Source organism: Leuciscus leuciscus (assembly GCF_965113295.1).
Source record: "Leuciscus leuciscus genome assembly, chromosome: 18".
NCBI lineage: Eukaryota > Metazoa > Chordata > Actinopteri > Cypriniformes > Leuciscidae > Leuciscus > Leuciscus leuciscus.
The window spans coordinates 4,654,468-4,677,115 of NC_138742.1; the positions used below are offsets into that span (position 1 = coordinate 4,654,468).

The window sequence follows — 22,648 nt, forward strand, 5'->3', positions numbered from 1 at the left end:
ATAGCCACAAATTATTTTACACAGCATTTGCATAATTTTTATTTTATTTTTATTTTTTACATACATTTCAACCAAATGATTCCATTGTCTTTTTATATACAGTTTACAATCTTCTTTAACAGCAAAAGAACTCTTTTGCACACATATGCCTGTGTCACATCCGGATCGAGGCGTTTTGAGCAGATATAGTTTGAATCTGGTTCCAAGGACCGGAAATCTTCCCCGTCGCGTTGGAGACACACACTACACATGTTGCTTTGGCTCGTCTAGACTGATTTCAGTGAAGTTCTCTTCTGCTGCTCCTCCCCCTGCAGTGCATTAAACATTAATACGGCAAACTTACAATATTACACATGCTGGGACTTACTTTTCAATCACTTTTATTTCAACATAAAATAGACCAAAATCAATCCACGGTGATCAGAGACAATCACTTAATATAATACAGTAGTGGCCAAAAGTTTTTTTTTTCGATGAGAAAAATATTTGATTTATCTTTTTTATGTTTTAAATATGAGGGAAGATTAACTAAACTTGGTTAAGGCATTTATCTGACAAAATTATTTGGCAAAAAAGTAAGCTAGAAAAACTAAAAGCTCACAGGAAAAAGCATGCATTGACCACAACATAATCAGTTATTAATATTTTGTTGACAACTAAGCAATATGGTTTAACAAATCTTAAATAATATTTGAATAAAGGGTGAAGATGTCGGGCATCAGTTTTGGCTGTACTGTACATATAAGAATGGACTTTGCTCGGTTGTACTGACCAGCGTTAGAGAGATTATTGTTGTTTTCATTCTGCGGCGCGGCGCTGGCATCGGCTGTGCTCAGACTCAGATCATTCAGGTCATAATCTCCTCCAATCAGATCCAGGTCCAGGTTAAACTCTACTTTCTTCATCGGTGGAGTCGAGCACGAGCTGGAAGTGAAGCTGTTCTCTTCTGGAGAATTCTGCTCTTCTGTAAGATAATGGACAGGAGGAATATCATCATAATAAAGTCAACTCAAACAACTCTCCAACTCTCCTCCCTATGCAGACAATACTAAAATGAGCATCAAGAGATGGTTTTGAAATATAAGTGTATTTGAATTGATATTTCCTTCGACTTCTATTTTAAAGGTTCCTATAACAGGTTTACATGCATCCAAGGTCAAAAAACACTTACATTTTCTCATAACATACATCTCCTCAATGCTCAACAAGTCTGACAACAGTTAGTTCGAAGATTCTGTCTCTCTAAACCCCGCCTTTCTGAGAGCTTCCTTTGCTCTGATTGGTCAGATGACCCAGTCTGTTGTGATTGGACTACTCTGCTCTGATTGGTCAGATGACCCAGTCTGTTGTGATTGGTCTACTCTGCTCTGATTGGTCAGATGACCCAGTCTGTTGTGATTGGTCTTCTCTGCTCTGATTGGTCAGACGACCCAGTCTGTTGTGATTGGTCTACTCTGCTCTGATTGGTCAGACGACCCAGTCTGTTGTGATTGGTCTACTCTGCTCTGATTGGTCAGATGACCCAGTCTGTTGTGATTGGTCTTCTCTGCTCTGATTGGTCAGACGACCCAGTCTGTTGTGATTGGTCTACTCTGCTCTGATTGGTCAGATGACCCAGTCTGTTGTGATTGGTCTACTCTACTCTGATTGGTCAGATGGCCCAGTCTGTTGTGATTGGTCTACTCTGCTCTGATTGGTCAGACGACCCAGTCTGTTGTGATTGGTCTACTCTGCTCTGATTGGTCAGATGACCCAGTCTGTTGTGATTGGTCTACTCTACTCTGATTGGTCAGATGACCCAGTCTGTTGTGATTGGTCTACTCTACTCTGATTGGTCAGACGACCCAGTCTGTTGTGATTGATCTACTCTGCTCTGATTGGTCAGATGGATCAGTCTGTTGTGATTGGTCGACCGCTTACAGTGCGTGTCGGAATCAAAACGGCCATGACCATATCTATGCCACGAGAGAGCACCAATCCTCTCTTACAATACCAATGACCACGTTACCATTCTCATTGGCAGGTGTTTGTTCAGTTTTCTCTCCTGCACACCCATTGGCTATCGGGCTGGACTTTTCCTCAGGCTTGTCTTCCTGTATGTAATCCAGACTCACAGGCAGATCTGAGCAGAGAGATATACAGAGAGATTAACAGAAAGATTCTGAGTTTCTGACCTGAGAGAACGCAAATGCATCGCACACACATTTAAATCAAGCACAATTTCCCCTAAATGTTCATGTTTAGGTTTATTACGAGTTTTTAATTCACACTTGCCTTTGTTGGTTTGTTCATAACTTACGCCTTGATGCTCGCTCCTGAGAGGAGTGTCGTAATCATTGGCAGGTCCGTCGGCACGAGTCAGATCAAATGAGTAACTCTACAATGAGAACGGGAGAATTATTGACAAAGAATGCAGTAGATCATTTTAGACCAGGTGAGTGTGTGTGTGTGTGTGTGTGTGTGTGTGTGTGTGTGTGTGTGTGTGTGTGTGTGTGTGTGTGTGTGTGTGTGTGTGTGTGTGTGTGTGTGTGAGTATAAATATATGAAAAATATCTGTCAGCGTTCAGTGTTGGTCTGTTCCAAAACTTAGTGAGCTGCCTATAAATGAATAAATTATATAAAAATAAAAAAATATAAAAACTTAAAAGATCTGTTATATTTCATTACATTTTATAATTTATTTAAAATGTATTTAAATTTCCTATTTAAATTTATTTAATTTTTTATTATTTTATAAAATGATATATATATAGGCCTATGATTTCTGAAGGATCATGTGACACTGAAGACTGGAGTAATGATGCTGAAAATTCAGCTTTGATCACAGGAATAAATTACATTTTACAATATATTCACATAGAAAACAGTTATTTTAAATTCTAATAATATTTCACTGTTTTTACTGCGTTTTTTAATCAAATAAATGCAGAATTGGGGAGCAGAAGAGACTTCTTTTAAACACATTAAACATCTAAATTATTCAGAACATTTGACCGCCATGTTAACGCATGTTAAAAATGTAGCATGAAAGATAACGAACTGAATCAGCCACTCATGATCAGGATCCAATACAGAATTAATAAAAATAAAAAATAAATGAAAAAATTTTTTTTTTAAACTGCAAGAAATGGCAGTGTGACCCTCTTTAAAGTGATTCAAATAATATATTTTTTTTTATGTCAATAATGTTGTGAATTCACTGAATTAACTGATTAATTCTAATTAACTGTTTGATTGAATTCTCCTATTAATGGCAAAAGGTTTATTTTGAACCTTTCTTGTGAGATTTAATTATATACTACCTTAGAAGCTATAGTTAAAGCTCACTAGGGTTCGTAACAGATCCAAAATGTACAAAATACAAGCAGCAGAACATCTTACCCGTCCTTTCTTTCTCAGAAAATACAAAAGGCCAAGCAGGAGAACAATCAGGATGAGGATTATGATCAAAATGATGACGCCTGTCAAAAACATGAAGATCTGTTTTTGTGGTGTTTAGTTTATAATGGGACATTGTTTTAATGTGAAAACAGAATAAATGTGTGAAAGAGACAGGAAGAGAGGGTGTGTTAGGTGTCTTCCGCACAGCAGAATCCAGCTCACCTCCTGTGTACGATGCTGACTCTGAAACAGAAGAACGCTCACGTTACAGCAAACCAACAAATCTCAAGCATGCAATTATGATCAAACCTAATAATATCTTTGATGTGAAGCTATTAAACATGCATGCATGTGTGTTTAAATAAAACCGAGAGAAAGAGAGAGATTTTGCTGTTGTCGCAAGTCTGCATTTAGAAAGCATGCAGGAGACGAGCAGTTGTTCACGTTCACACCCACACACACTTTAACCGCTCAGATCTGAAACTTTACACTGACATTTTCTCAACTTTTAGAGGCGTCTACGGTTCAGTTTCTCTTAACAATTATACATTCGTTCTGGGGGTGTAATGTTCACAAAGGGGGGTTTAAATATAGAAGTACTTAAAATCATTACAAAATTTAATTTGACAGACTTTACCACAAATTTCAAAACACAGAATAGTCATTGATATGTTTAAAAGTCTCTTCTGCTGTTCAAGGCTGCATATTTTTTTTAATCAAAAATGCAGTACAAATTGTGAAATATTATTATAATTTTAAGAAGCTTGTGAATATACAGTAAAGTGTAATTTATTCCTGTGATCAAAGCTGACTTTTCAGCATCATTACTCCAGTCTTCAGTGTCACATGATCCTTCACAAATCATTCTAATATGAGGATTTGATCTGAAGGATCATGTGACACTGAAGACTGGAGTAATGATGCCGAAAAGTCAGCTTTGATCACAGGAATAAATTACAGTTTAACAATATATTCACGTTGAAAACAGCCGTTTTAAATTCTAACAATATTTCACACTCAACTTTTCCTGCATTTTTAATTAAACAAATGCAGCCTTAGTGAGTAGAGGAGACTTCTTTCAAAAAAATTGAAAAATTGAATTTAAAAAAAAATTATTATTATTTTTTAAATTTTATTTCAAACGTTTGACTGTGAATGTGGACGAATGTGTATCAATGTTCATCTGTTTGATGTCAAAAATGTGCTTAAGCTCAGAGCGAGTCATTTTTCAAGCTCTAATAAAATGACCTTTTTTAAAATGGGTGATGAATATTTCTGAAAGTTATTGTTTGAATTGCATGCGAACAAAAGGTCAGTGAAAATTGGATTTCTCACTTGAAACCACAACCATGAGCTGGTTTAGCGCTCAGACTCTGAATAAAGTTGCTCAACGGCTTTACAACATCAGTTAGATGCACAACAGAACGTCATACATTATAATAGTTATATTATATAATTCTATATAGATTATAAAGATATATAATTCTAAATACTTCAGTAAATAGACAACAGCTTCCATTGCCCATTATAAACACCTAACAAATTACTAGATTTCAAAAAGCTTCAAACTTTTAACATTATGAAGTTTCCTCCAACCGTTTGTACTCCCATGAGGAGTAGTCTGCCTGTGCGTGGTGCTCTCGGGACGGGTCGTGGAAGGGAGTACTTTCTCTGAGTTTCTGTCCGGTCCTTCAGATTTATGGACTGAAATGTCTGGAACCGAGGTGCTTTCATAGCTTGTATCTGTAGGATTTTCAGGTGAACCACTTGACTCATCATCATCCTTATTCTTTGTGAAGTTTCCAAATGTTGCTGATTCTGCTGTTGTCTCAGTAGTGTTAGAGTCGGATATGTTTGATATTTCAATAGTGGTCCTCTCTGTAGAAGATGGTGATGGGGTGGAGAACATCCCATAATCACACAAGAGAAGAACAGCTGAAAATATAATTAAAGAGGACAAAACATAATAAATAAAAAAAGGCAGCAAAGAAGAGCATATATTCTATATATACACACTCTTTTAAAATAAAGTTCTTCATTGGCTTCGATGGTTCCATAAAGAACCTTTAACATCAGTGGAATCTTTCCATTCCACAAAAGGTTCTTTATAGAATGTTTTTAGATTTTTAGAATGTTCTTCACACTGAGAGAAAAAATATTATTATTTTGAGAACTGATCACTGAAAGGTTCTTTGAGGAACTAAAAATATTTTTTAAACCTACGTTTGGAACAGATATCGGTTCCAAAAGTAGGTTTTAAACACACACACAAATATATATATATATTTGTGTATATATAAATGATTTATATATAAATTATTTATATAGAAATTCAGCATCTTATATGTTTATGACATTGCAACAACCATTAGAGATATAAATACAGACCCAAATGAGACAATAGTGTTCCTACACTCAAATGAATGCGAATAGCCACACAGATCACAAAATAAAAAAATAAAAAATAATTCATACATCAAGTTCATTTTGAGATCTTGTGACTTTAGATAGCAAATATGGGCATGTTGTTGAGATATCTGAATGTTTTTCTCAGGAGAAACATCTGAGAAACAAGAGAATTTTGCAAAAAAGTTCATTCAATCTCTTCACTATAGAAATATTTAGGAAATCTTGTTTGTTTATGGAAAAAGACAGTCGCAAATGGATACAGAAAGATATTTTCAGATTATTGAAAATTCAAAGCCAATGATTAAAACAAAAACTGATTTTTTTCATATTATTCTCTTTGAACGGTTTTAATAAACTTTCAGACACGATGAATGTTAGGAACTAAGTTCAAGCACAAGGCTCTACTCCATACGCCAGATCCTCCTGAAACAATAGCTGATGAAAGAATGTAAAGTAACTCACCAAAAATGTGTAAAAACCCCCAGTAAGTGCGCATCTTTCAGTCGGGTCTTTCTTTCTTGATGGTAACAGTCCAGCTCCACCTAAACTGAGTCTTCAGCTCTCTGACACTTCGTCATCATAGCCTTTGAATCGTGCAAACCACAGCGAGGCCTAAACAGGATGCCAGCAGCTCAGAGACGCATGCAAACCTGCAGCCTTTCCAACCGTTCAGAGGAAGTTCAAGAGTAACAGGCTCTAATGCAAGACCTGACATCATATCACACATTATATGTCCATTAATAATGATAATAAAAACAGATCTCTATTCCTTCCCTGATGGATTGCCTCTAAATGTGTTTATATGAGGTTGCATCATATAGGCTGCAGGTTTTTAAATACATATATATATTTAAATGTTTGGGTGATAATATAGTTGCATATCATGATCAGACTTCAGTTTTAGAGTTAAATCACTACACGCGTGTAATGTTCAATGGATTGTTTTGATGTTTGCAAAAGATGAAATCAATGCATGCTGATATATAAGAGTGGCTTTTACAGAAGTTTCTTAGTGTACACTACTCTTATTTTTTTTGATAAATAGCAACCCCTGGTGGACACTTGTGTACTGCAAGGACTGCAATTAGATTACATATTGATTAAATAAATTATAATAAATATTTCAGCAATTGTAAAACAAACAGCTTGTTTCACAGACATAACTCAGAATTTTGCTATACACTCTTGGAAAAAAGTTTCAGAGGGGCAAGTTAGTTAGTTATTTGCTGTTATAAAAAACGGGAGTGTGACGTCATGATTGACAGCTGTGATTGACAGCTTCTCTGAGTGAAGTAGATTAGTTACTGAAGCACCAACAAACATTTTTTCTGGATTTTCGGGCGGAGATTGGTGCTTTACCTTTATTGTCTAAATTTCCCAAACTGTTTATTTCACACTGACATAATGAGTTATTCCTCAGTAAACTGACCAATTCTGTGGCTCCACTTCACTCTCACTACTGAGCAGACTCGGGTCCCGACTCCCGAATCAGTGCATGATATCAGCGCCATAATGGGCCATTGGCGGCTTCACTTTTCTACAATGGAAGAGAGTAAAGGTGCGTCGTCCATCTTTTTTTACAGTCTATGGTTGAGTCACATTCAAAGCTTTTATAAATAACTCTACTGTGACCGCTGTTGGAAAGTTTTCTTTTATCGAAGCAGAGACCAGGAGACAGTTGGGATCGCGTTCAACAGAAGTTATTCTTTATTGAGAACGTACTCGGTTACTAACGTAACCTCGGTTCTCTCTAGAGAGGAAACGAGTACTGCGTAAATCTTACGCTAGGGGAAAATCTCTTTTCCGCGAGATACTGAAGCCAAAAAATTATCCTTAATTTTGAAATAATGTAAAACGCGTTGCGGCAGCATGCAGACACAGGCGAGACGGCTTGTGCGCCTATTGGCTGCCCTGCGGCAACTGCAGCAGCCTATCGATAAGGCCCACTCGTGACGTCAGCTCCAATGGGGGCGCTTCGCGCCCAATACGTCACGTCCCGCCAGAATGGGCGTGGTCTAGGGCTATAAACATAGCTTCGAGAGGCTAGCTCACTGGTTTTTCATCGCCGAAGCGAACCAGAGCGTGTGCAGGCACGGCAAGATACGCAGTACTCGTTTCCTCTCTAGAGAGAACCGAGGTTACGTTAGTAACCGAGTACGTTCTCTTACGAGAGGTACTCTCGTACTGCGTAAATCTTACGCTAGGGGAAACAGTGTAAAACGCCGTGCATGCTAAGATCCAGCACCAAAGTCCCAAGGGCAAGTGCCCGGGCTCATATAGTACATGATCATAATGGACTCACAGAGAGCCCAGGAAAGAGTGGCTAGAATAGCATCATTCCTGTAATAATATAACATCTTATAAGGAGCAGTTATACTGATGATGTGTCGTACAGTCAGGGCGACCCCCGGCCTGGACTGACGAATATAGTGGGTCTTACACACTGCCCATAGAGCTGCGCGATCCAACAGCGAGCATTTGCTCAAGCAGTTTCAGTATTCTGGCCCGAACACATCAGGGCAGACAGTACCGATTTTAGACCGAAAGCAGCTTAGCCTGCAAGGCGGGAACCTCTAGGTTATAAAACCTTATAAATGTAGACGGGGAGGCCCAGCCTGCCGCCATACAGATATCTTGCAAGGCAATCCCACTAGACCAAGCCCACGACGAGGCCACGCCTCTCGTGGAGTGTGCTCTGACTCCAAATGGGCACTGTAAGCCCTTAGAGGTATAAGCCAGCGCTATAGCATCAACTATCCAACTGGATAGGCTCTGTTTCGACACGGCAAGTCCCTTAGAACGTCCGTAGAGTGAAAACAAAGAGCTGCTCTGTCTGTCTGAAAACAGACGTGCGAGACACATAAGCTCTTAATGCCCTGACTGGGCAAAGGAAGCTTGCGTCTCCTTCCTCGTCAGAGACCGGTAAGGCTGACAGGGAATGACCTGCGCCCTAAACGGTGTGTTGAGGGATTTTGGAACATAACCGTGCTTAGGTTTGAGTATAACTCTTGAGTCATTAGGCCCAAACTCCATACACGTCGCGCTTACTGAGAGCGCGTGTAAGTCCCCTGTGCGCTTCACTGAAGCGAGAGCCAGAAGAAACACTGTCTTGAAAGACAGGTGTTTAAGATCAATCGTCTGTAAAGGCTCGAATGGGTCACCTTTCATGGCTTCCAGCACTGTAGAAAGGTTCCATACAGGGACTGAGGGAGGCCTGGGAGGATTCAGTCTCTTAGCTCCTCTAAGGAAGACGATGACTAAATCGTTCCTTCCTACTGACTGACCCAGCGTTGTTTTTGAGAACGCTGCTATGGCCGCCACATACACTTTGAGCGTGGAAGGGGTCCTGCCCTTGTCCAACAGCTCTTGTAGGAAGGAGAGAACCTCCGTCACCCCACAGTCTAGGGGCGACACGCCACGAGCTGTGCATCAGCTGGAGAACACTGACCATTTCGAGGAATAGAGACGTCGCATAGACGGAGCTCTAGCCTGCGTGATCGTGTTTAACACTCCGCTTGGGGAGGTCAGCGGGTACCCGTTGATGGCCCAAACATGAAGGGACCACAGCTCTGGGCGCGGATGCCAAAACGAGCCCTTGGCCTGAGAGAGGAGGTCCCTCCTCACTGGCACTGGCCATGGGGCAGTGCTTGCTAGCTGCATCAGAACTGGGAACCAGGGTTGGTTTTTCCAGAACGGCGCTACGAGTAGCACTGAGCATCCTTCTCTGATCCGTTCTATCACCTGAGGCAGGAGAAAGACGGGAGGAAAGGCATAGAGCGGGCGGCGGGGCCATACGTGAGCCAGCGCGTCCCTGCTCTTGGAGAAAAATTCCAGACAGTGAGCGTTTTCTTGAGACGCGAACAGGTCTACTTCCGCTCTGCCGAATTTCTTCCACAGCAGCTGGACTGTCTGTGGGTGTAGAGGCCATTCGCCTGTCGGAACATTGTTTCTGGACAGTCTGTCCGGTCCTACGTTCAGGAGCCCTGGCACATGCGCTGCTCTCGGCGAGAGCAGGTTGCGCTGAGCCCACACCAGGAGGCGTTCTGTCAGCCTGTGCAGGTTTCGGGACCTGAGGCCGCCCTGGCGATTTATGTAGGACACCACTGACATGTTGTCCGAGCGGACCAGGACGTGGTGTCCTCGTATTTAGGGACAAAAACGCGTCAGTGCGTTGTCTACTGCCAACATTTCGAGGCAGTTTATGTGTAGAAGCTTCTCCCGTTCTGACCATTGGCCGAAGAACGGTCTGCCCTTGAGCAGTGCTCCCCATCCCAAGGTGGAGGCGTCCGTAGACACTACCTTCACACTCGAGGAAGTCCCCAGGCTAACACCTGATTGGTACAAGTCGTTTGCTTTCCCAGGTTTCAGAGCTGCGATGCATTTCTGATTGACCTTGAGACGAAGCAGACCGGAAGCCCACGCTCGGCGCGGTACTCGCGCTTTCAGCCAGAACTGTAGCGGGCGCATGCGAAGCAAGCCCAACTGAAGTACTGATGATGCTGAGGCCATGAGACCTAGCATCCTCTGAAATTTCTTGAGCGGGACAGATGCGCCGCAGCGGAAAGAGCTCGCTGCGCGCTGAATGTCTAGTACGCGCTCTGGTGACAGTCGCGCTATCATAGACAGCGAGTCCAGTTCTGTGCTCAGAAAAGATATTATCTGTCTGGGAGACAGAGAACTCTTCGCCCAATTGACCCAGATTCTCGAGGTGATCGAGCAAAATGGTCCTGTGCTCTATGAGCACCGAGTGAGATTGAGCTAGAATCAGCCAATCGTCCAAGTAGTTCAATACTCGCATGCCCTGTAGTCTGAGGGGTGCGAGCGGCTAGAGACAAGCCGAACGGTAGGACTGAGCACTGATATGCCTGGCCCTCGAAGGCGAATCTCAAACGTCGCCTGTGACGTGACGCTATTTGTATTTGAAAATATGCGTCTTTCAGATCTATTGACACAAACCAATCTCCTCGGCGAATGTGCGTGAGGGTTTTTTTTTTTTTTTTTTTTGTCGTGAGCATTCCGAACTGTTGCTTCGCAAGCACTCTGTTCAGTTGCCCTAGATCTAGTATGGGTCTGAGACCCCCGTCTTTTTTCAGTACCAGGAAGTATCTGCTGTATAGCCCTCCTTCACTCTGAGCTTGAGATAAAGGCTCTATGGCCCCTTTGCTCAACAGTTTCAAAATTTCGGCTCGAAGTAGGTGGTGCTACTTCTGTTTTTACCGTAGCTTCGACGCGCGTCACATAGCGGCGAGGGCGTCGGCGAAACTGTAGCGAATAGCCTCTTTCTATAATGTCTAGCACCCACTTCAAAACCCCCGGGTAGCCTTGCCCATGCATCTGCACGAATGGCTAGGGGCTGAATTCGGAGCGCGCTCTGGTCGCTCAGCGACAGAGGGGCTTCGGTGTGCTGTAACATAAGCGTCGCGCTTCGAGGCAGGGGGCGCGCTGATAACAGCGGGCAGATTGCCCGCGCTCGACTCCTTTGCGGTGGTCAACCGAGAGGGGAGGGCTGGGCGAGTCCCGTAGGACCTGTCATGTCTATGTGTGAATGTGGGCGCGGGATAGCGGGCACATTTACAACACTGAGAGCATTGTCCGCCTGAGCAGAGCGAATGCACGTTGGTTTTGTTTTTACAGAAACCTTGAGATATGCGGAACGTAGTGTTTGTGGGCACTGGGCAGTGGGCACATTTACCACGTTTAATGCGCAATCGACCTGGGTCGATTTCATGTGCGCGAGCCCTGTGTGACGGGCTGTGTTTGTGTGTAGGAATTTCGTCTACATTCGTAACACCATCGGCCGTGGCCGGGACACCAGAAAATACACTCTTATGGGATTTATCTGGGTAGCCGTAAAAGCGGCGTTTGTGTGCAGGCAAGCGGGCTATTTCGCCGACTTGTTTACTGCAGAATACACTGGAACAGTCGCATTTACTGGAACTGAACGAGCGAGAAGTTGCCATAGAAACAGAAAGCGTCAACATGCTGGCGTTTGTTTGCAGGCGTGCGTGTATTACAGCAGGCTTGTTCACTGCAATATTGACATTTCCAGTCGTCTGAACTTCAGAGGCGGAAACCATAGAAACAGAGTTTGGGTGCAGGCGAACGGGTTGTACCACGCGCTCGTTGGCTGCAAAATACACATCTGCAGTCGCCTTTTCAGGGAACTGCCAGAGCGAGAATTGACGGCAAAAAGTGTATTTTGCCGGTAGACCCGGGATTCGATCGCGGGTCTCTCGCGTGAAAATCTGACGATCTACCACTGGACCACAGAGGAAGACACATAGACATTCAGTAGCGCGAGTATTATCAAAGAGCGTCAACATGCTGGCGTTTGTTTGCAGGCGTGCGTGCAAAACAACAGGCTCGCTCACTGCAATATTGACATTTCCAGTCACCTGAACTTAAGAGGGGAATGAGAAATGTGTCAGGAGTGGAGGTCGGCCCGGCCGCAGCGGGGCTAAAAACACCCTTTTCTCCTTTCGCCAGTGACGCACGGGAACCATAGAAACGGTGTTTGGGTGCAGGCGAGCGGGTTGTACAGCGCGCTCGTTGGCTGCAAAATGCACATCTGCAGTCGCCTTTCAGGGAACTGACAGAGCGAAGCATTGGCGGCATAATATATCTGCCGTTAGACCGGGATTCGAACCCCGGTCCCTTGTGCGAAAAACCTAAGATTCCGCCACTGAGCCACAGGGGGGGAACACAAAGGTGTATAGATGCATGAGCATATAAGCGTTAGACCGGGAAGAGCGTCAACATGTTTTCTTCGGCGTTTGCTTGCAAGCGTGCGTGTTACAACAGGCTCGTTTGCTGCAATATTGATATTTCCAGTCGCCTAATCAGGGAACTGAGTTGTCTTTTCGCCGGTGAGTGACGCGTGAATGGGGCGCAAGGGCAGGGTAGCTTTCTTGTAACGTAAAGAAAAACTAACCCCGATCGTCCGCTTCCAGCCTCCCTTGTGAACGGCGCAGTTTGCGCGGCTCGAACAGAGGGAGAGAGAAAGCTAGCCCCGTGACCGTCCGCTCCTGACATCCCCTGTGAACGGCGCGGTTTGCGCGGCTCGAACAGAGGGAGAGCAGGTATCATCCCCCAAGCAGGCAAGGCAAGCGGGCGCACCGGCGAGCTTTGCGGGTTGGGGGGGGCGGAGGAGCAGTCTCGGAGAAGGATGCCAGGTGAGTCCTCAGAGTCACCAGGCAGTAACTGGCTCGCAGTGAGGGCGGTCGCCGTCAGCGAGCGCGAGCGCGAGAGCTGCGTGATCCTCAGGAAAGGGGCGTCTTGAAAAAGACGCCCGGCTCTTTTAGTGCAATGAGAGTGTGTGTCGCGGCGGCGAGCACACACACATACACAAAACACAGTAGCAGAGAAAGGATATAACGCCGGATAGCGCAGCAGGAAGGCGACTGAAGGCGGCGCGGCCAGCGGCTTCAGAGTGTCGACTCGTCCCGATGAAAGGCTTTTTCAGACGGCGCGGCTTCTCTCCGGATCCAGCGATGCGAGAGCTTCGCTGAAGAGATGAAAAATCAGTGAGCTAGCCTCTCGAAGCTATGTTTATAGCCCTAGACCACGCCCATTCTGGCGGGACGTGACGTATTGGGCGCGAAGCGCCCCCATTGGAGCTGACGTCACGAGTGGGCCTTATCGATAGGCTGCTGCAGTTGCCGCAGGGCAGCCAATAGGCGCACAAGCCGTCTCGCCTGTGTCTGCATGCTGCCGCAACGCGTTTTACATTATTTCAAAATTAAGGATAATTTTTTGGCTTCAGTATCTCGCGGAAAAGAGATTTTCCCCTAGCGTAAGATTTACGCAGTACGAGAGTACCTCTCGTAAGAGAACTCCGCTGTACACGGCTGCAGGAATCCAACATTATCTAAAGTATATAAATTTACATGGTGCCTTATAGGCATTTTAGGAGGAGGGACTTTTGAAGGTGGAGACAAATTCAAACAAAGCATGTAAATGAGTATACAGGTTAAGGTAACACCCTAGACTGTGAGGGTCTGGCCAATCCTAATAGCGTACCGCACGATATACGTCACCTTTTCTCATTAATATTCATTAAGCTAGCGACGGTTGCTAGGGGGGTCAAACTCGCGCGTGTCACTCATGCTAGACGCATGTAAACAGTTTACGGACGAGATGTCTACTGAGCTAAACCTGCTAACTCTGTCCGAGAATGATGTCCCCGGTGCCAAATTCACTGGTATAGAAGTAGAAGAACATACAAATATTCAATTGAAGAGATGGCTTGAGAGTAGAGGGCTGAAAAAGACGGGAAAAAGAGCCGACCTGATCCAGAGGTAGATTGTTATCGACAGAATTTCTCCCCCAAAAAACATCGCCTTACGCCACTGACAGTGACATTTTGCAGTTTCAACAAGCTATCTTTTACCACCCTATGTCCTGTCTGTCATATATACTATGTCCTCTGGTTGTCTTACGTCTGACAGTTGTTGGGGGTAATTTATATTATTATTATTAATGTATTTATCTTTTGTTTAGCGATCGCTAATGCTACTTGGTCACAACCAACAACACTTAATTTTTAATTAATATCAAATCTAAATTCTCTCAATTATTTTACCCTCCCCCTAAGGCTGTTTCCTTACTACAGAAAAAGTAAATCTGTCAGATCTAGGGCCTACCTGTAGCATGACCAGGCTTGCTAGAAAAAGGCAGAGGCTGAACATGTCTTACATATTTAAATAAGAGTATTTTAAGAAAGTAGGCCTACATATGACTTTTATGATAAATACATGTCATTCAAGGCAGTAGTAGCACCTACAAGTAACTATATATATATATATATATATATATAGAGAGAGAGAGAGAGAGAGAGAGAGAGAGAGAGAGTTATTCATTCATTCAAAATAATGTCTAGGGCGTAGTACAGGACTAGTGTTAACACACAGTGCTAGTCTAACTGGTCTTTTGGACGTCCGCACAAGTTGACCCATCGTTCACATTTATCCCTCTGGGTTTTTGGCTTCGGGAAACGAATAAAGAATACATCCTTCATATGTGGACGGTCATAGTGTCTGGAGTCGTTTCTGCAAGTTCCATAGCAGCAGTGTTTACTCGGCATGTTCTTATTTGAGGGATAACCGAAAAAAAAAAAAAGAAGTACTAGCATGAATCATAAGCGAGCGCGCTTCTATGTTGACCCCCTTCCGGTTTACGTTGCTGACGTCGACGCGGCCTTGCGGTCTAAAAATAGCACTCATGCGGCACGCTATTCAATCAGCATAAGGCTCCAAGAGCCATTTGGGTCTGAAAGCCATTTGCAGAACAAAAGGTGAGATTCTCAGTGAATCATTCGTGTGCTAATCCCATCAGTCTGAGTGAAACTGGGGCTCGAAGAGCCATTAAAGACAATAAGGAGAGAACAGGAATTGCAACTTTGCTGAGATCTTAACCTTAAAAGATTCTTTACCATGATGTTATGTACGGAAGCTTATTTGAAATAGATTCTTAAATTTGTAACCCTTCACCGCATTACAACAGTATTACTGTGTCTGCGTGTTTTTTTTAAATCAATTTTATAATTTTTTTAATCAATAGCATTACACTTTTGTGTCAGTGTCTTTATTTAATGAAACCTTGCCAGGTATGTGAATAACCATTTTATAAAAGCATATGAGCCCTGTGAAGCCGTGATTTAAAGAAGGGGTTTTAGGCACTACACGCCATGCCTTAAAGGGACAATGTGTAGTTTTTTAGGTATTTTATTATCTAAAATCAATATTTTTATTCATAAATATGTCCTCAATGGTGTACAAATACCTCTGCCAATAATCTGACTTATCGTCGTAAACGAAGAATTAATTATCTTTATATACATGGGACAGGTAGGTCCACGGAGGCTTCCATGTAGTTCTGCCATCTTGAAAAACTATAATAGCAGAGAGGGACAAAAAGTACTAGGCCAATGTGTTTCCACAACGCGTTTTCGTTCAGAGCCAGCGTCACGTGACTGAAGCCAGCAGAAGCGGAGGAGCAGAGCAGTGAGAGGCGCTTGTCACTGCCCCGGCAAGTTTAAAAGGCTGCACTGTACGGTTATTTATAATGGAGGACCATACATATGCTGAGTCACAGGATAAGGAGTCCTCATCGTCGAAAAAAAGTCCAAAATAGACCGTAAAAGGAAACGTGACCGGAGATTACAAAAAACAAGGGTTAATGTCGGGATAGCTTTTTCCAGGTGGAAAGAGCTAATGCAGGAGAAAGCTTTCAAAAGAGACGCTGAAGTTGCCTGCTTTCTTCTCAACAGGTAAGTCAATGTTACGGTCTTAATTACAAGCTTTTTTTCATTGCTTGGTTGTGTACTTTAAGGCCCAATCCCAATTCTATTTTATACCCCTTCGCCTACCCCTAACCCTTCGCCTACCCCTAACCCTTGCCCCTTGAAACAGAGTGTCAAGGCGTAGGGGTGAAAATATTCCCCTAAGAAATGGGACACCACTACGACACCGCGCCTACGTCACAGGAGATGCGCCAATGTTTATCACAAACTTCCAAGATGCCGTCGTCAGCTGTAGTCTTGCATGAGTTACAGCTATTTTTTGTATTTTTCTTTCTTAAGTTTGCAGAAAAAAACGGAGATGAAGATATCTTCAACGCCTAATAGCTGCGTTCACACCAAACGCGAATAGAGCGTCTGGCGCGAGTGATTTCAATGTTAAGACGCGTTTACGCGCGTCTGGAGGTCTTGCGGCGCGAATGAGGCGTTTAGTGCGGCGCGGTGGACGCGAATTCACCTCATTTGCGCGTCCACTTCGCTTCAAACTTTAGCTTTTTACACGCGTCATATTGTTAACGGACTTTAACGATTTTTTTTGCAACCGTTTCTTTGAAGAACATGACCGTAAATATGAACACGAGATTGAACGTGACAAAGAAAATGATTATTGGCAGTCATGTGTTGCCTCTGTAGCCGGTGTATGCAGGTACATTTCTCATACCCCTTCGTTTGAAGTGTGGTCCCGAAAAATCTTCGTTTCAAGGGCTATCTGGCCCTTCCCCTTACCCCTACCCCTCCAACCAAAAGAGAATTGAGACAGCCCTACCCCTTCACGTGCACACGCAAAACGGAGGGGTAGGGCCAAGGGGTGAATTGGGATTGGCCCTAAGACAGTAGAACATTTATAGTTAAAAGTTAAACAGGCTCTTTGATGAATAGCAGCTATTGAGTAAAGTAGAGAAGGCCCTAAAAACAAGGTTGTAAGTTTTGTTTGTTCAAAACTGTAACATTCGTTTGTTCGTTGTGTCAAGTTGCAGTTTGTTTGAAATAATAATTTGAAATAATCAAACTATTCATTTGAATGCAAAGTACAGTTTCACTTTAAGGTGCATTTACATCAGTGTCAGAAACATCATAATCTCATGCCCTCAATGTGGGAGGAGTTTATCGCAAAGAGAAAAACCTTGAAATTCATATAAATATTCACACTAGAGAAGAACCTTATTCATGTGTGGAAAGAGTTTCACTCTGGCACAGACTGTTAATAATCATCATCTCTGAATTCACTCGGAAGTAAAGTAAACTGTGATCAGTAAAACATTATTTTGGCATCAAAACAACACTTAAGAATCCATGCAAATGAGAAGCCACTGTTGAGGAAGAACGTCTAGGTTACGTATGTAACCCTCGCTCCCTGAATAAGGGAATAGAGATGTTACGTCAGATATGAACTGACGAATTGGGATCTCGTCTGAGATCAATGTCATCATTGGCATGCGAGATTTGCATTGCGCTCCACCCCGCAGCGCGGGTATAAACACGGAAGCGGGTGCGCTCACATTTCAGGTTTTCGCTGAGGAGCCAAACCAGTGACCCGGTCGTTCAGCGGTGGTACAGAAATTGTGGCAACAGGACGTAACGTCTTGGTTCCCTCTTTCAGGGAACAGGGGGTTACATACGTAACCTAGACGTTCCCTTTCAGTCAGTCACATTCGACGTTACATCGATTGGGATCCCTACCAAAGTGCCACTTTTGGTGACCCTTCCAGTGCTCCGCAGAGAAGGTCAATTACTGCTGTTCCGCTTGACCCGTACTGTAAGACTATTTGGATAACACTGGGAAAGCATGCCTTTTCCAAGCGGAAAGGAAAGCTTTGAAATCCACATCTTGCTTGTAGGGATGTAACATGTAGAAGTTACACATGTGGACTGGCCTTTAGGGCAGTGCTACATTGGGAATGTCTCTATGGTTGATCCAGCCTAGTTAGGGGGAGTCAACACCGGCAGGGACGGCAGGGTGGACTCTCCCAAGGGATAGACACTTGGAAAAATACACATATGGGATCGCTGTAGGGATCACAACATATGAGCAACTAGCCTAGCACAGGTTCCACTACTGGATACGAGTGTCAGGCCTGGTGTCGGACACTCTGCCACGTCTGACAGCTGAAGTGGGTGGAGGAACTCCAACAGGGTTTGCCAGCTGGGGAACTCAACTGAGGAGCAGGATAAGCGCATGTACCTGGTCTTTAGGATGGGAGCAAGCGGATTTCCGGTGTTTACTGGCTACTTGAGGTGAGTACACGGGAGGACACAGGCTTTACACGTAAGTTATAGAACCTTGCAAATGTGTTGAGTGTTGCTCAGTCGTGCCGAGGGGGCACGTCTCGCCTTGGGTCTGATACGCCAATACGATGGCATCCACTATCCAGTGGGCCAACCTCTGCTTGGAGACAGCCTTTCCCTTCTGCTGGCCTCCATTACAGACAAAGAGCTGGTCTGGGGTCTTGAAGCTCTGTGTTTGGTCCACGTACAGGCGTAAAGTGCGGATGGGACAGAGAAAAGCTAGGGCTGGGTCTGCCTCCTCCAGGGGCAGCGCTTGAAGGTTCACCACCTGGTTCCTGAAAGGAGTGGTGGAAACCTTGGCCTGTATCCAGGCCAGGGTATCAGGATAACCTAAGAGTTGTTCGGTCCGTATTCCAGGCAGGTCCCCTACCCTCTTGATGTTAACAGTGCAGTCAGGAACACTGTCTTCATTGACAGGATTTTAAGCTTAATTGACTGCAGGGGTTTAAAGGGGGTTCTCTGCAATGCGGTAAGCCCCAATGAGAGATCCCAAGAGGGAACGAGGTTAGCACCCCTCAGGAACTTGACAATCAGGTCATGCTTCCCCACGGATTTACCGACTACTGCATCGTGATATGCGACAATAGCGGCAACATACACTTTCATGGTGGAGAGAGACAGCCTTCGCTCCAACCCTTCTTGCAGGAAGGACAACATAGCTCTTATCTGTAATGCTGCCTGGATCATAATCATACACTGTTCGCTCGTTGTACAATCTGTATTGTAAAAAGCGCTGTATAAATAAAGGTGACTTGACTCGACTTATCGGGCATCTCCGGGGGTCTTCCCGGTGAGAAGAACAGCACTCAACGAACAGGTTCCACTTCAGGGTGTAAGCGCGCCTCATAGAGGAGGATCTCGATGAATAATAGAGTGCAATGATGAGTTATATTTTTGATTTTGTGGTTGTATGTTGTGCTTGTTTGTATTATGATGATTTTAAGAAATTTGTTTTTGAACTTGTACTTATAGTACTTAGGTGACAATGTTATGCTGTGGAATTCTGTGATGAGTGTTACGGGGAAAGGTTACGCACCGTGACAATGGTTTGTCCCACTGGTGTTCAGTGGGAAACTTGTATATTTAATCCATTGTCTGAGTATGTTTGAGAGGGGGGAAGCTGCATCATGTGTAGGCCTATACTGTGCAAGCTTTTGAGTATGTCTGAGGTGAGACAAGCAGTTTATTCTTGTGGATGTGCCACTATAGGCATTGTTTAGTGTCAAATTTGCTGCTCACAGCATTTTTTTGTGTGTTTTTAGCACGAGTATAATAGTTTTGCGAAGTCTGATTAATTTCTGCGAACCGGTTCTTTCGGACAGTTCGTCAATGAACCGGTTCACAAACCGATTGACGGTTCCTTACGTCATCAAGCAATGATGGCATTACGCATTTATTTTCTAACAACTCAGTGCCATGTTATCTCAATGAAACATTCAAATAAAATAATTTGTGTCAATGCATATTAAAACATTAAAAAAAGTTATTTGTCGAATGGATATTGCACATTATTGCCTTTCATTCACTCAGCCTAAGTTAATGGTATTTGTGGTCACAGTTTCATTCGCGGATCCTTTATGTCAGATATGACTGACCACCAATATTTAGTTTACATCTTGGATAAGATTCCTTAAAGTTTCGCACCTACAGCACACATTACAGACATGCATAAATGTGGATATGTTCTACATGTCTAAAGTATATAAAGCCTAGAATTAATAAACCAGTCTTTTAAACTCCTTGATTTTGCCTAACAACTTAAAATATAATCTGAATGCATAAACTAGCTATAGTAAAATGTATTTACATCTCTCGACAGAAAGGTTTTTCTAGGTTTTAATAAAATGTTATTTAATCACAATAGCCATAATAAGCATATTTCCAGTATACTTCAGCCTCAGGCTTGCATAGTATAGGCTAGTCAACTCACTCATCAGACTGTAATCCTCTGCCAACTTCGACAGTTGTTTGAATCGGCTCATTCGAACATCACTAATAAAGTTGCCTCAATTGTGTATTTATTTTAAAGTTTTTTTTTCTTTTCTTTTTACATTATGTAGACTGCACCTTTTGAAATGCAGCTTGTAAAATAAATCACATCTGGCATTTGGAAAACTACTCCATTGTACTTCCTTCCTAAAGCCTCTCGACAACACTCTACATGTGTATTTGCATAATAATTAGCAAGCTGTTTAGTTTACAAGAAATCACAGTTATAATTGAACACTTGTCTTTATTCAGACGCTGCAGTTATTACAAACCAAAAATCACAATATTTCACAAATAGTTCAATGTTAACAGCTGGAGAGGAGAGAGAAAAAGGCTCTAGAAATTTCCTTACAAAATAACATGTAGAAACTCTGGAAAGTTTGAAAATTCTGTATATTATTGTTACGAAGTGGAGGACGCAGAAAAGATCCATTTGCAGCTTTATTAGAATAATCAACAGGCAGGGTAAATCAGGGGCAGTCAGAACAATGAAGATAATCTCAAAGCAGAAACAGATAACAGGCAAGGGTCGAGGCAGGCGGCAGGAATCACAGTCCAATGAACAATCCGGGTCGAGACAGGCAGCAGAAGAATCAGAAGTCAGTATAAACAATCCAAGGTCAGTAACAGTTCAGCAAACATAGGGAAACCGCTCAGAGATTGTATGCCGGGGCAATGCAATACTTCGCAGAGAAGTGGAGTGTGGAAGTGGCTTTTATGTGTGTGTGAATGAGGTGCAGGTGTGTGTAATCAGTGCAGTGCAGGTGTATGAAGTAATCAGTCCAGGTAGATGCAGGATGGGAATTGTAGTCTGTGAGTAAATATGATAGTCCGGTGTGGAGTGCCCTCTGGTGGCTCTCAAGGGCACTCCAGCTGGTGACCGTTACAATTATGTAGAATTTCACTGTATAATATTAAATCATATTATGTAAAATGTCATAGTAAATTTAAAAAGCAAAATATAAATGAAAGTTAAAAGCATACAAATATTTCTGTTGATAAGAAAATATAGAATAGAGGTATAGATATATATAGAGGTTCAAATGTAACCAAAATATTTGGTAAAACTTTAGTTTAGGGTCCAATTCTCACTATTAACTAGTTTCTTATTACCAGGATATTGGCTGTTTATTAGCACTTATAAAGCACATATTAATGCCTTAATCCACCCAATACCTAAACTTCACGTAGTGTAACAGCGCAGCGCTTCTGGGTTGTACGTCACACGCATCACACACATGACCAATGTCGGCCAATAGTGAGACCCCAACCCCGTAAGACATTCGTTCATCTTCAAAACGTAGGCTCACTATTGGCCGACGCTCGTCATGTGTGTGATGCTGGCCAATAGTGAGCCTACGTTCTGACGTACAACCCAGAAGCGCTGCGCTGTTACACTACGTGAACTCACTCAGAGAATCACAGAAGAAAATGAAGAGTTGAATAAAGTTGTTATTTTTGTGGGGGGTTTACGCACAAAAAGTATTCTCGTCGCTTGATAAACTTAAGGTTGAGCCACTGTAGTCACTTGGACTATTTTATACATTGTCTTTACTAACTTTCTGAGCCGGCAGGTTTCGATCCCATAGACGCCTATGGAGGAGTGAGACAGCTCTCAGATTTAATCAAAAATACCTTAATTTGTGTTCTGAAGATGAACGAAAGTCTTACGGGGTTGGAACAACATGAGGGTGAGTAATTACTGACAGAATTTTAATTTTTGGGTGAACTAACCCTTTAACAACTCATTCAAGGATGTGCTGTGCATTTATTGCATGGACGGAGAAAGCGCCGGAACCTGCAGGATTTCACCTGATGGTACATAAACATATTATAATCTATCTGTTCCGTGAGAGCAGAACGAACGAGCCTTTATTGACGTTTTTAAATCTGAAAACTCCAAAAAGCAACGAAATTGTCAGACATCCACTAGTGCATGTTCACAGAGGAAAACAACTGAAATACAGCGCTGGTTGTTCTCTCGAACGATACTCAACGACAACAACGGAATCCTAAGCCGTGGGCGAAGTAATGGGTGTATTAAATTGTATGAAATAATCCAGAAAAAAAGCACAAAACACTGCAGAGATGGCAAGTTCAGCAGCTAAAATTTGCTGAGGTGAAGTGACGGCTACGGCTAGTAACAGCAGACAAACGGCTAGCATTGACATCAGCGGCAATCCACCTGTCACTCAAGTGGCCACACCCTTAATTATGCAGAACTTTAAATATTAATCAACTAAACGGATGAGTTATAAAAAAATTCACCCCCCTCACAGTTGTCAT

General features: G+C 43.0%; 1 protein-coding gene and 1 long non-coding RNA gene across 2 annotated transcripts in view; one reads left to right on the top strand and one right to left on the bottom strand.

Annotated features, from left to right (window-relative positions):
* Window positions 1-22,648, top strand: part of LOC309481035 — a 130,489-nt gene that overhangs the window by 73,616 nt on the left and 34,225 nt on the right. The gene's annotated exons all lie outside the window — the stretch shown is intronic.
* Window positions 27-6,411, bottom strand: LOC309480951 (uncharacterized protein). Its single transcript, XM_082145715.1, has 8 exons — window positions 6,253-6,411; window positions 4,978-5,316; window positions 3,604-3,624; window positions 3,382-3,461; window positions 2,275-2,377; window positions 2,009-2,122; window positions 773-964; window positions 27-308 (listed from the first exon to the last, which is right to left on the bottom strand). Exons 1-8 carry the CDS (start codon window positions 6,284-6,286, stop codon window positions 244-246), a joined length of 948 nt encoding a protein of 315 aa, XP_082001841.1. The 5' UTR covers window positions 6,287-6,411; the 3' UTR covers window positions 27-243.